We start from the raw sequence: 14844 nt of genomic DNA, 5'->3' as shown, positions 1-14844 counted from the left end.
CCCTCTGCCTGTGTCTCTGCCTCTCTCTCTCTCACTGTGTGCCTATCATAAATAAATTTTAAAAAAAAATTAAAAAAAAAATTTTTATGATAGGGTGACTTTCATATAACATAATTGGAAGTTTTATATCCTGGTTAACACATTTTAAGGCAAGATTGTACTATGATTGTCAGAGATTTAAAAATCAGCATCAAAGTAGTGTTTGTTTCTATGAAAATATTCATTATAAAACAGAAGCTGCCACCACAGTGAAGGCACTTCACACCCATTAGAAAGCTATAATTAAAAGAGAGTAAGTGTTGGCAAGAATGTGAAAAAATTGAAGCTCTCATACATTGCTGGTGGAAATGTCAAATGATACAACTGCTATTAACAATTTGGCAGTTTCTTACCAGGTTAAACGTAGAACTACCATATGACCTAGTACCTCCCCTCCTAGTTATTTGCCTAAGAGAAACAGAAAATATGTATCCAAAAACTTGAGTATGAATGTTCATAGCAGCATTATTCATGATAGCACAAAGCTAGGAACAACCCAAAAGACCATCAACTGATGAACAGATAAATAAAATGTGGTATATTTACACAATGGAATATTACTCAGCTAGAAAAGGAATGAAGTACTGATACACACTCCAACACAGATGAACCTTGAAACCATGTGACATGAAGAACAAAATACCACATGTTCTATGGATCCATTTGTAAGAAAATATTTAGAGTAGGAATCATAGAAACAAAAAGTAGAGTAGTGGTTGCCAGAGGAAGAGGAGGTATATGGGGTATAACTGGTGATTCAATGCAAAGTTTCTTCTTGGGGTGATGAAAATGTTCTGAAATTAGTGGTGATGGTTGAACATCTTGGTGAATATACTAAAAGCCACCATTTGTACACTTTAAAAGATAATTTTTTAGAAGAGTGCCACTTTTGGAAAGAGAACATTTACTTATACTTTTAGAACACTTTTAGAAAAAACTTCTGAGGAGTGCCTGGGTGGCTCAGTTGGTTTAATGTCTGCCTTCTGCTCAGGTCATGATCTCAGGGTCCTGGGATGGAGCCCCACATTGGGGTCCCTGCTCAGCCAGGAGTCTGTTTCTCCTGTCTCCCTCTGCTCCTCCCCCGCTCATGCTCACTCTTTCTCTCTCAAATAAATAAAATATTAAAAAAAAAAAAAGAAAAAATATTCTGAATTCTCTGAGATTCAGATTCTTTAGTACATTTTAAGTTATTTTGTTTGAAAAACAAGTGATTGAGGAATTATGGTTTTTTTTTTTTCATTCTTGGTTCAACTAGGAAAAACTCATTGTATCCAATGAACAGGAAGTTCTACGAGTTCATTACAGAGCTGCAAGAACATTGGCAAATCAAACACTGCCATTTAGCGCGTGCACTGTTTTACTGGACGCAGAAGTGTACAGTGTGCCACTGGATGCTCAGGTAAAGTGCCACTAATTCAGTTGAAATGTTCCTAAACATTTTTGTAGTGTTTTTGTAATCTACTTCCATGGAAAACACTTGAATTTAGCAGTCAGTAAAACTCAAAAGAGAAAAGCAATTCTTACAGAATCTAGATCACCAGATCTTTTTTTCTAAAATCCTCTTATACATTAGCCTTATGTTATAAAAAGCTAATATTTACAAAACCATTATGTGTTTAGGATAGTGACCTTTAACATAACATGTAATTTGTTTCTAAAGTGAATGTTTGTACCTTGAAGTAACTGGAAAGCAACTGTAAGCTGGAAAACGCTACAGGCAGATTGAACCTCTAGACTGTGGCGGTGCTAAAAACAGGACCAGGCTTTTTTTGTTTTGATCTTGGATATTGGTAGAATAAATAAACACACTTGTGAAAAAAAAAAAAAAAACTGTAGCTATGTCTTGAATAAAGTTTACTGCTACATATAAATTATATGAATTCAAAACCAGACATAGCAGTTGTCAGAATTTTTTGTGCTTCACAAACTAGAATGAAATTCATTGGTTATAAGAGAGATAATAATGATTAAAATAAAGAGCATAAGCATGGACAGTGAAGGATTACCACACAGAAATACTAGGAAATGCTATTTTAAGTCAGACAAACTAGAAACACAAAGAACACAGGGTATGTTACAGAGAAAATTACTTAGTTCTCTCTGGGCTTTATTTTTCTCCTGTTTAAAAAAAAAAAAAGATTAAACTAGATCAGTAGATTTCAAACCTTAAGTCACCAACTGTTTTATCCAAATGAAAGTATTCAGAGATATTTGAAAAGGCTATTAAGAATAATAATTGGGGGAACACCTGGGTAGCTCAATTGGTTGAACATTCGACTCTTGATTTCAGTTCAGGTCATGATCTCAAGGCCATGATATGGAGCCCTGCATTGCTTTGTGCACTGGGCATGGAGCCTGCTCAAGATTTTCTCCCTCTGCCCCTCCCCCCACCCACATGCACACTATCTAAAAATAATAATAATGATAATTGGATCTTAAGAACTATTTGACTGTGAGGAAATAAACTCTGGAAAAGCCACTGAGGGAATTTACATAATTCCCAGCTTTAAAGAATTTAAGGGAAAAAAATGAATGGTTCTTTATAATGGAAATGAATAGTTTATGTTACTAAATACTAGACTAGACAATGCAATATCTTGAGATCTTTTAAAGCTTCATTCAATTATAGAGTAACGAAGGAAATGAGAACAGCTAAAATTTTGAGCATCTGCCTGATAGCCTGGATGGCACTTTGATGGCATGGGTGATAATAGTAGTAGTAATTACAGCAGATATTTATTGGAGTGAATGCTACTTGTATGCCCAAGCATTCTGATGAGGACTTCAGAGGCTTAATTCTCAAAACAAGATTAAAAGAGGTATTCACCGCATTTTACAGAATAGAAAATTGAGAGAGTAAATAATTAGTTCAAGATTGCATAATAAGATACAAAGCTGGCATTTGAATACAGCCTGTCTTAATTCCAAAACTGATATTCCTAAGAGTTGATATGGAATTTCTTTATGACCATTCCAAAATATTGGTCCTGTTGGCCTGTATCCCACCTTAACACTTTTTCTCCCTACATATGGTAAAAATTAACACTAAAATGAGATATGAAATCAATTATACTTTAATAAGAATGTCATAGACATAAAAAAATTATATTTTTATCCTTTTTCCATCATTCCATTACACCACAAAAATTATAATGGCACATAGGTTTTAAAGTGGGTTGGTTATTACATTGTACAGTATTCAACTATTTTTAATGTTCTCTTTCAGTCTGATGACAGTAAAACTTCTGTGAGGGATCGCTTTAATGCAAGACAGTTCATGTCTTGGTTACAAGATGTAGATGATAAATTTGACAAACTAAAGGTATGTATGTTTAGAAGTTCAGTTTCAATGGATGCTTCCCCCTTAAACAGAAAGTGCAGCTCTGTTAGGAGTGACTAGTCACACATGGCCACAGTCGGAAAGTAAAAGAATAAAGAGCACAAGTCCATTTTTCAAAACCAGTGTAGTATGAAAAATGAAACTACCACAGAAAAAGCAGCTTCTTAAAAAAAAAAAAAAAAAGAAAAAAGAAAAAGCAGCTTCTGTAAGGAGCACTAGGTTTTATAGAAGACTAATGAATCACTGACCTCTACCAGAACTAATAATACATTTTATGTTAATTGAATTTAAAGAAAAAAAAAAAAAAGAAAAAGTTTCTAATGGGGATCAGTATGCCTATTGTCCAATACCCAAGTCTGATGGGTAGTTCTACTACAGGAAAGAATGGGGGGTGGGGGGAGACGAATTGAGAGAGAAAATATACTGCAAATAATTCATAAAGAAAATTATTTGGCTTGAGATTTTAAGTCATTTCAAAAACTACTTCTTAGCTGTTCATGGTTCTTTTGAGAATTTGCAATCTTATTATTTAAAAGAGCAATTTCTTTTTTTTAAAATAAATTTATTTTTTATTGGTGTTCAATTTACCAACATACAGAATAACACCCAGTGCTCATCCCGTCAAGTGCCCCCCTCAGTGCCCATCAACCATTCCCCCCCACCTCCCCTTCCACCACCCCTAGTTCGTTTCCCCGAGTTAGGAGTCTTTATGTAAAAAAAACAAAAACAAAAACAAACAAAAAAAAAAAGGAGTCTTTATGTTCTGTCTCCCTTTCTGATATTTCCCACACATTTCTTCTCCCTTCCCTTATATTCCCTTTCACTATTGTTTATATTCCCCAAATGAATGAGAACATACACTGTTTGTCCTTCTCCGATTGACTTACTTCACTCAGCATAATACCCTCCAGTTCCATCCACGTCGAAGCAAATGGTGGGTATTTGTCATTTCTAATGGCTGAGTAATATTCCATTGTATACATAAACCACATCTTCTTTATCCATTCATCTTTCGATGGACACTGAGGCTCCTTCCACAGTTTGGCTATTGTGGACATTGCTGCTATAAACATCGGGATGCAGGTGTCCCGGCGTTTCATTGCATCTGAATCTTTGGGGTAAATCCCCAGCAGTGCAATTGCTGGGTCGTAGGGCAGGTCTATTTTTAACTTAAAAGAGCAGTTTCAAATTAACAGTCTCTGAGGTTAGACACTTGTGAAGTTGCAGACATGGAAATAGTTGGCATATAGATACAGGGTCAAGCAGAAATGGATATGTAATTCAAAAACTTAATCACTAAAGAAACTATGGATGAGATTAATTTTTAAACAAAGCAAATTTAACAAAAATTGATAACTCTTCTCTTCTTCTCAATAGACCTGTCTTTTAATGAGGCAACAACATGAAGCTGCAGCTTTAAATGCCGTCCAGAGATTAGAATGGCAGCTCAAACTCCAGGAACTTGATCCTGCCACCTACAAGTCTATCAGCATTTATGAAATCCAGGAGTTTTATGTTCCCCTTGTCGATGTTAACGATGACTTCGAATTAACTCCTATATAATAGCAGCATTCCTTCCGGTGGTGGTGTTTTAAACTGATGGGGCTCAAGAGTATTAAACTGTGGAACACTGCCTTTTGAGAAAAATACTGATATTATGCCTTTACAGTTGTTAGTAAAGTTTGACTAAAATTGGTTATGTAGTAAACACTGTCATTTTATAAAAAAATGAAAAAAGAATTATTTTGGATCCTAGATCCAAACAGTTTCTAACTGAAATCTATTATTTATATTGGTGAGAGGTAACTATTGCATTAGAGCATGTTGGCAGACTGTGGTAGATCTTCTAAAAGCTGAGAATCTAACAGCAACTGGAAGTTGTTAGCACTCTTAAGTAACAAGATAACCACTAGTATTCCAGTGTCTTTCAAGTTTTATTAAAATATATTGGTAAACTAAAAGGTTCAGTTCCTACCAAATAGTTTCTAAATGTGGAAGAAAAACTTGGCACAAAATTTCTTCAGTTTATTATATCTGTAAATTAATTGTACAGTTTTCTTTTCAAAAGTTTTAATATTGTCTTCCTTTTTAATAACTTATTTTATACATATTGTGCAGATGTAAATCTTGTAATTAATGGTCAAAATGTATACAAAGGGATTGGTAGTCAGAACATGTACAAAAAAATAATTGTAAAGCTGTTGTGTCTAATGTTTTATTGGACCAAAGTTGTAGTTTGTATGGAGTGTAGTAGTAGTGTATACAGGTAGCGAAACTTTTAAATAAGGCATGCATGCGTTTGAGTTAGCTTGTTTTCATCACCATAACTGTAAAGGTTGTGACTTAGTTGTACTGCATGCTTCCTATCATTTAACTCTCTCCATAAGCGATGCTTAAAGTAGTGTAGGGTGTTTCATGCCAGTCTCCTGGGATAGTACCTATGACTCACTATGTCGGACATATTATTTAGAATTAGTCATGCAAAGAAACAGCTCTTTTTTCATCTCACAATAGAACCTATTCCCCTCTCCCAAAATGCCTTTGAATGAAAATTCTGAAATTGTAAATGTCTATTTTAATACTCAAGTATGAAAGAATCTGTGAATATATGTAAATATGTTTAATAAATTTTATTGGTCATGTTAAATCATTGTAAAACTTTTTTACATTGCTTAAATATAATGTTTTAAGCTTAATAACCTTTGCACTTTTAAAATACAAACTGAGTACTCAAATCAAAAGAGATATTCGGTAGTCAAAATAAGTACAAGAAACAGGCATATTCCGATCAATCTCTTCAATGTTTATGAAAAACTGATAAATATGTTGTATTTTTTTCCTTGTATCAAGATGCAAAACATATAATTTTCAGAATTTTATAGTTAAAATAAGATTTGGTATGCTGTTTTTAATAAAATAATTAGCAATATACTTAGAAAAAGTCATTTGTCCTATAACATGAGGTAGATTAAATAATCAGGAATATTTCAGATCTGAAATCCGCTAAACTTATTAAAACATTTTTGAAAGGAAAATTAGGTTGTATGTAAAATTGAACATAAGTATATGAGATAAAATTTACAGAACTTTCCACAATACTTTCTTGAATTATGAAATAATGCTGGACATTTTTTATTCTGATAGAGAAAAGTTAAAAGATATATGTGAGGAATAAAGTGACTTAAACTCAGCAAGCAAGTTGGAAATCCCAGCTAATGGGAGAGAATGTAAAAATTGAAGTTTCTGAGTGCAAAGGTATATATTAAGCTTAGGGATTTTTGAATTTTTATGTCAATTTATATTTTAATTCATACTGTACTTGGCATGCGCAATAAAGCAGCACTGTAAAAGATACACAGTGCAAGAACTTTATTATAAAGGTTGGATGTAGTGTTCTTTAGAAACTTAGATGAGAGATTTGGGCCTTTTTTATTGGATAATGGGGCCAGGAAAGGCAGGGTAGATTTTGAAGCACTGGTTTTGTTGAAGTTAAGTTTATTAAGGCTGGGAACATTAAAAGCTAATTTATAAAAGCAATACTTTTTAATATGAAAAACTCAATGCAAATTTTGTTTATACTTTTGCCTAAAAAGAAAAAACCAGATTATTGAGCATTAAAAATATGAGAGGGGTAAATTTATACTGCTTTTTGTTCTGAGGGTCCAACTGGAAAATGGGGGAAAATCACTGTTTGGCCTAACAGAACAAGCTGCAGAAGAAAAACAAGCAAGCAGGAATCTGGCATGTTTTAGTTGTCCCAGCTTTTTAAATACTAACCCCAATTCTCACCCTCTTCAATGGTACCTCAAGTTGCTGGAGCCTCTCTGCCATGATTCTGCTTCTGCAGATTTCCTTTGTAAAATGACTCAAAGCTAAATGGATAGCTTAAAAGTGAATGCCTTCTTGGTGGAATTTATTCTTAAGTAAGTAGTTAAGAGCTTTTGATATTAAAGATATCCTGAAGCTCTGAGACTAAAATAATCTTGGAATGGGGTATATACCTAAAAAGATTTAGGATTCTGAAAGAGAAATAAAGGATGGTTAGTTTAATCAGTGATTTTTTTTAAACTATTCAAATATCTTCAAATATCATGAACAAGATACTAAATTGTACCTAAGGATTTGTATTTCTTTAAATCTTGTTCTAAATCATATCTGTTTAATAAATGACTAGTTGATATTTGTGCATGTTATTTAATAAAGAGTTATATTTTTATAGAAAAAAATAAGAGTGAAATGTGTGCTAACTGTTTTTTTACTTTCCACTCCCATGTGACTCTAAGCCAAACACTAATGTTTACCTGGGCAGTAGCAAAATTACAGAAATACTCATTTTAGGGAAACAGCCTCTGAAAAATAGCTCAGTAATGAGGTCTCTAAAGTGAATTTTAAATGTTAGATATGCTGCAAACTTCATAACCACAAAAATCTCAAGCAAAGATCTCATGAGGCTCATTTTTAACTGCCAATAATTATACACTTATGCTAGAAATTGAGTGCAATGCTAAATATGTATTTTTCTTAATTAACCAGAAAGTATTTTTTATTCTATTTCTGGTATCCTGATACATAAACCCCAAAATATTATATAGAGGAAATTGGCTTTAAAACTCATGAGCTAGTCTTATCTTCTTATATTTTAAAGAGTGTTTTCATGATATTTAAAAAATCTGCTTCAAACAAGGTAAAAAGATTGATACAAGAGATATTAATCCTTGGAAAAGCTTGTGTGAAGTTTAATCAATTAAATGTCTTGTAATTTATTTTCTTGGTGGCTTCTTGACACTGTAGTCTCCAATGTACCTAAAATGGAGTAACAGAGCCTCCACAGTAGTAGTTACCCAGAATATTTCCAGTCAGTAACACCAGAGTTCATGGAACAAACGGAGGCAAATAAAGTTTAAATAGTTCCTTTAATATGGCAAAAACATGTAGAATTGTATTAGCATTAAAAACAGTGGAAAATACATGTAGAAAGACTTTTCCAGTGACTGTTAAATGCTATAAAGTATCTGCAAATAGTGTAAATTTTTTATACATGTGCATCTCTCCATTAGAGAAAATTGCCATAACATTATCTAAAGATGAACATGATCTTTGATTGCATGGGGATTCAGTTGTATTAGTTCGATTAGTTACACAGAATTTATGATTATTTATGAAACATTTCTTTATTGATGACTTTTTTTAAGTGCTTTAAAACAAAACAAAAAGCTTATATGCCATGCCATATCTGAGTAGTCCTAGATAAAAAGCTTTTAGGTAGCCACCTTTTTCTCCACTTCTGAAGGAAATTTTGCTGTTAATCCACAGAATGAAGCATATGTGGCATGTGTTTACAAATTAAAGAACAATACCTGTGTGCCCATCACTTAGCTTAAGAGCTCATTATCAGTACCTTTCTTTTTGTTTGTTTTTTTTTAAACTGGTTTAAATCCGGTTTAAACAAACAACCCAAACAGCCAGTCCTGACAAATGTATACACCGCTACCATGGCCTGAATGCAGTAAGCTCCCCGGCCCCTTTGCAGTCAGCGCTCCTACCCCAGAAGCAACCACCATGATTCCCATCACCGTATGTTACTTGTACCTGTTCTTGAACATATAAATGGAATCAAACAGTATATACGATTTTCTTGCTTTTGACTTCTTTCTCTCAACATAAGTTTTTGAAATTCATCCATGTTGCATATATATCAGTAATATGTTCCATTTTATTAATGAGCAGTAGTATATTGTACAAACTTGTTTATTCATTCTCTTGTTAGTAGACATTTGGATTGTTTCCAATTTGGGGGCTGTTGTGAATAAAACTACTGTGAATCTGCAAGTCTTTGTGGACATATTCTTTCATTCTTGGATACATACCTTGGAGTACTAGGTCATTGTGTGTTTATTAGAAACTGACAGTTCTCCAAAATGCTTGTACGATTTTACACCCCTACCTATGAGAGACACAGTTGCTTTGAGTCTTCATCAATATTTGGTTGAATATTTGATTGTCAGTCTTCAATTCTAGCAATTTCGGTGGATGTGTAATGATATCTTGTGCCTTTAATTGGCATTTCCCTGATGACTAATGAGTTGAACATCACTTTTCATTTGCCTGTTGACCATTTGTACATATTTTGTGAAATGTCCTCAAGTGTTTTGCTCACTTTTTATTGGGTTGTCTTTATTTCTGATTTATAGGAATTCTTTATGTATTCTGCATTTAAGGCTTTTGGTCAGATATATTTGTCCTGCATGTACCTAGTCTGTGGCCTGCTTCCATTTTTTCTTAGTGACTAGTTTCCTCCCTTTTTAGTAATACGCTAACACTGTCATGACTTTTTCAGAATAATTAGTGGATATCCTAACGCCTCCCCCCTGCCAAAAATTTTCCTTTTAATATGGATACACAACCATAGCATTAGATTTCTAAGAAACACCACCTCTATTGCTTTTAAATGCACCAGTATTTGAATATTAGAATTAGACATTTTTAAAACCTTGCCTGAAATAAAAAAACAAAAACCTTGCCTGAATTAACCTTTTTTTTTTTTTTTTTTTGAGGGCAAGAGAGTGTGTGCACGTGAGGAGGAGAGGGTAGAGGGAGAGGGAGAAAGTGAATCTTAAGCAGGCTCTATGCGCCCAGCACAGAGTCCGACTTACAGATGGATCTCATGACCCTGAGACCATGACCTGAGCTGAAACCAGGAGTCACTCTACTGACTGAGCCACCCATGTACCCCAAACTTGTCTTATTTTCTTGACACCCTTTCTATATTGTCTAGGTTGTGGAACTACTCTTTATATAGATCCTAATACTGTATGTTTGTTGAAAGATTTTATCTATTCATGAGAAACACAGAGAGGCAGAGACACAGGCAGAGGGAGAAGCAGGCAGGGAGACTGAGATGGGACTTGATCCCAGGTCTCCAGAATCAGGCCCCAGGCTGAAGGCGGCGCTAAACTGCTGAGCCACCAGGGCTGCCCTGTTTGTTTTTTAAGCAGAGTATGGATAAGATTGGAAAAGCCCAGTATCATAGGTGGACTTTTAGGGAGCAGGTTAGTCATCTGAACTATGAGCTGCGGGGATACTTTTCAGCTCCTCCGCTGATTCACACATCAATCTATGCACTCAACACACATTTTAGTATATGTGTCGTGCCAAGGACTATGCCACTTGAAGATTTACACAGCATTTACCAAGGTTATCAGTTCTCAAAAGTTTTGGTCACCAGACCTCTCTGGAATCCTTTTTTTTTTTTTTTTTTTTTTTAAAGATTTTATTTATTTATTCATGATAGTCAGACAGAGAGAGAGAGAGAGAGAGAGGCAGAGACACAGGCAGAGGGAGAAGCAGGCTCCATGCACCGGGAGCCCGACGTGGGACTCGATCCCGGGTCTCCAGGATCGCGCCCTGGGCCAAAGGCAGGCGCCAAACCGCTGCGCCACCCAGGGATCCCCTCTCTGGAATCCTAAAAGTACTTTGAGAGCTTTTGTTTCTGTATGATATCAGTTGATATTTAACAAAGTAGAAATTAAAACCATTTTTAAATATTAATAAATTCATGCATGTTTTTATGAAAATATATTTCCAAAATTAAAAATTAGAGAAGTGTGTTATTTTAAATTTTTGCAAACTCCTTAATACCTGGCCAAATAAAAGAAAGCTAGAGATTTCATATCTACTTCTGCACTCAATGTGTTGTACCTATTATTTGTTTGGTGTTTGGTTTGGTTTGGTTTGGTTTGGTTTGGTTTGGTTTGGTTTGTATGAAGAAAATCTGACCTCACACAAATAGGAAAGGGGAAGAATATTTTTAATATTTTAATAGATTTTCAGATAAATGTGGGCATTATTCTTTGATTCCACATAAAAATGCAACAAATAGTTTCTCTTTTTTAAGATCTTATTTAATTATTCAATAGATCATGAGCAGTGGAAGAGGCAGAGGGACAATCTGACTCCCCGCTGAGCAGGAAGCCTGATGTAGGGCTTGATCCCAGGTCACCCTGAACTGACATCATGACCTGAGCTGAAGTCAGACACTTAACTGAATGAGCCACCCAGGCACCCTGAGAAGTAGTTTCTAAAAGGTTAGTTGCCTTGTGGAATCTGAAACCATATAATCAGCTTTTCCTAATTCTGTTACATTAAATCCATTAATCTATCTTGCACTTCAAGTGGGTCTTTTAGCAAGGCATGATTTTTAACATCGAGTATTGATCATTTGGAAAACATTGGGTCGCTGTGTTATGTGTGTCTTCCAAATATTGACAGACCTCATTATACAATACCCCAAATTCACATTTGTTAATATCACCATTGATTTAATCAGAAATGTCTTTTTAAGTATGGGGAAGCTGTGAAGCTGTAGGTGACAACTACAAGTTTTCCGAAATTCTAATTTCACTTGAAAGGTCAAATATTATTGGCAACAAACACCGTCATCAGTTGTTTAAAATGATAGGCCTTTACAAAAGTATCATGTGATTGATAGATTGATAGATGGATAGGTCTCCATCTCATTAAACATTCATCATACAGACATTCCATAATTTATTTAACCAGTTCCCTCTTAGACATTTAGATATTTTGCAAATTTTTATTATCAAAAACAAAAAGATGTTCAATGAGCATCTTAGTATTGAGATAAATTCTTATGCTAAAACATATTACTGTCTTGGCAGTCGTTCTTTTGCCAGCTTTTCCTTTACAGAGAAATGAACATCTGGTACTGAATGGCCTCTTTTATACCAAGGAGCAAACACCTTCTCAGATAGACTCCTCACCTAGCCTCATAGTTTCCGTCCAGCTCTATTATAAGAAGTTGGAATTTAAAAATTCCCAGACAGATAGAATGGATGACAAGGTAACCTTCAGAATTCTAGGCTGGACTAATAAATATAGAATGGGCTTATGAATTTAGTTTCATTCAAAATTCCACAGCCAGTAGATTTTTCTGCATGGGAAACTAAATATTTCAGATTACTCACAGGACTGTTCTAGCCAACCAGAAAGATCCACAGTAGCAGAATTTCCCAAATTCTCCACCACGAGAATTCATCGTTGTGAAGATCAGCCAGGATTCACATAATAGATCTCTGCACTCTGGGAGGAAGACTGCCTAGCAATCAATCTGATACTTTAATTTTACAAAATACCTGATGCTAAGGATACAATTCTTTTAATTCTTAGGGTTATGTTAGTATTTTCTCATAGACTTTTTACACTATTTATGTAATCTTTTACTATACAGCATATTCCTTTTTTTTTTTTTTTATAAAGGAATTTATTTTTTTTTAATTTTTATTTATTTATGATAGTCACACAGAGAGAGTGAGAGAGGCAGAGACACAGGCAGAGGGAGAAGCAGGCTCCATGCACCGGGAGCCCGACATGGGATTCGATCCCGGGTCTCCAGGATCGCGCCCTGGGCCAAAGGCAGGCGCCAAACCGCTGCGCCACCCAGGGATCCCTATACAGCATATTCCTAGTAGGTTATGATAAAGTCAACTCTCCTATCTTCAGGCTCCTAATCATGAGTAGAAATAATTACTGAAGCCAACTATCCCCACTGTATATTCATTCTGAACAACACTACATGATGGCACTGATTTGGGGAAACAGGCTACAATTTTTCATGGCAACTCGTTAATGCTTTTAATTTTAAAGTATATTTGTATTATAGTCCATTGTCTTTTTCCTATTAGTCACCTCTATGCCAGAGTAACCGTGTTATAATTCTCCTTCAACAGAGGCATAGAGACTTGTTCTTTTTACATGCTAAAAAAATAATGTTTTCACATTTTCACTTCCATTGATAATGAAGTAGCAGAACAATCCTACGACCTTACAAGGAGGTTGGGCATAATTTGTGTCCCCATCAGCCAAGGAGGAAAGATCTAATACCCAGGGCACCAGATACAGTACTCAGAAGGGCATTAATTTTGTAGTGAGACCAAATAAGCCCTGAATCCAGTGTAGTCAATCCTAAAAATGAGCTTCAAAAAGATTAAACCAGGGATATCCGGCTGGTTCAGTCAGTAGTAGAGCATATGACACTTGATCTTGGTGTTCTTTTTTTTTTCTTTCTTTCTTTTTTTTTTTTGTGGGTTCTTGGTGTTCTAAGTTGGAGCCCCACACTGGGTGTAGAGATTACTTAAAAATAAACTCTTAAAAATATATTTAAAAAATCAAACTTATTCCAGGTAAATCAATTCCATGACTGCTAATCTATCACTAAAGCAATATGACAAAATCCAGTAACCAATAACATCTACCATCCAATATAAAATATAAAATAATCAGGCATATTAAGAAGCAGAAAATTATGACCCTTAACCAGGAAAAAAATAGAAATAGAACTAGAAATAAAAGCAATAATGGAACTAGTAAATAAAGATGTTTAATAGAACTATTATAAATAGGCTGTGTGGGGAGTCTGAGTGGCTTAGTCAGTTAAGCATCTGCCTTCAGCTCAGATCATGATCCCAGCCAGAGTCCTGGGATCTAGCCCCACATCGGGCTCAATCGAACCCCTGTTCAGTTGAGAGCCTGCTTCTCTCTTTCCCTCTGCTGCTCCCCCTACTTGTGCTCTTTCTCTGTCAAATAAATGAAATCTTTTAAAAATGAATTGTGTATGTACAGTAGAGGAAAACATAACCATAATGAAGGAATGGGAGATAAAGTTTTAAAACCCCAAATCAATGGGCCGCTGAGGTCATCTCAGGATTGTGAGATAGAGTCCTGTGTCAGACTCTGCACTCAGTGGGGAATCTGCCTGAGATTCTTTTTCTCCCTCTCTCTCTGTCCCTCCCCTCAAAAAATAAATAATCTTAAAAGAATAAAATAAAAATAAAACCCCAAGTCAAAATTCTGGAGAAATGAAAACTATACTAGGTGAGATAAACTGATGAGACCCTGCAAAAGTAAGGACCAGTACATTTTAGAACATAGCAATAAGAAATTATCCTAAATGAAAAATGGAAAGGAAAAAGATTGAAAAAATGAACAGAGCATCAGTAAGCTGGGAGACAATACCAAATGACTTAATACATATGTGAGAGATCCAGAAGGAGAGGAGAGGGAGGGATAACAGAAAAACAATTTTAGGAAATAATGGCTGGGGAAAAAAAAAAACCATCAACTTAGAATTTGTATTTGCCAAAAATACCTCTGAAAAATAAAAGCAAAATAAGTAATTTTTACTTCTTAAAGCTGACAGAAGTTTTGATCTATACAAAGGAAGGAAAACATCCAAAAGCGTAAAAATGTGTTATGGGGATTATAGTATATAAAGAAATAAAACGTATGACAATGGTACGTAGACTGATAGAAAAGAATGGAAGTATGCTGTTGTAAGTCCTCATAAATGCATGAAGTGGTGTCATATTAATTGAAGGTAGATTATGATACATTTTAAGATGTATACTATAAACACCAAAGTAGCCACTAAAAAAAAAAGAGGCACAACT

At 34.8% G+C, this 14844-nt stretch overlaps 1 protein-coding gene across 4 annotated transcripts in view; it reads left to right on the top strand.

Annotated features, from left to right (window-relative positions):
* ANKRD12 (ankyrin repeat domain 12) overlaps nucleotides 1-9208 on the top strand; it is a 125493-nt gene extending 116285 nt beyond the window's left edge. For all 4 annotated transcript variants that reach the window (XM_041773016.1, XM_041773005.1, XM_041773009.1 and 1 more), the window contains 3 exons: nucleotides 1295-1438; nucleotides 3266-3361; nucleotides 4757-9208. In XM_041773016.1, coding sequence (XP_041628950.1) covers nucleotides 1295-1438; nucleotides 3266-3361; nucleotides 4757-4942 — 426 coding nt within the window. In that variant the 3' untranslated portion in view covers nucleotides 4943-9208. The remainder of the gene's footprint in view (nucleotides 1-1294; nucleotides 1439-3265; nucleotides 3362-4756) is intronic.
* Nucleotides 9209-14844: the final 5636 nt, after the last annotated feature.

Source organism: Vulpes lagopus, chromosome 1 (genome assembly GCF_018345385.1).
Source record: "Vulpes lagopus strain Blue_001 chromosome 1, ASM1834538v1, whole genome shotgun sequence".
NCBI lineage: Eukaryota > Metazoa > Chordata > Mammalia > Carnivora > Canidae > Vulpes > Vulpes lagopus.
The sequence above is the reverse complement of the archived record's forward strand: the minus strand, read 5'-3'. Positions and strand labels throughout refer to the sequence as shown.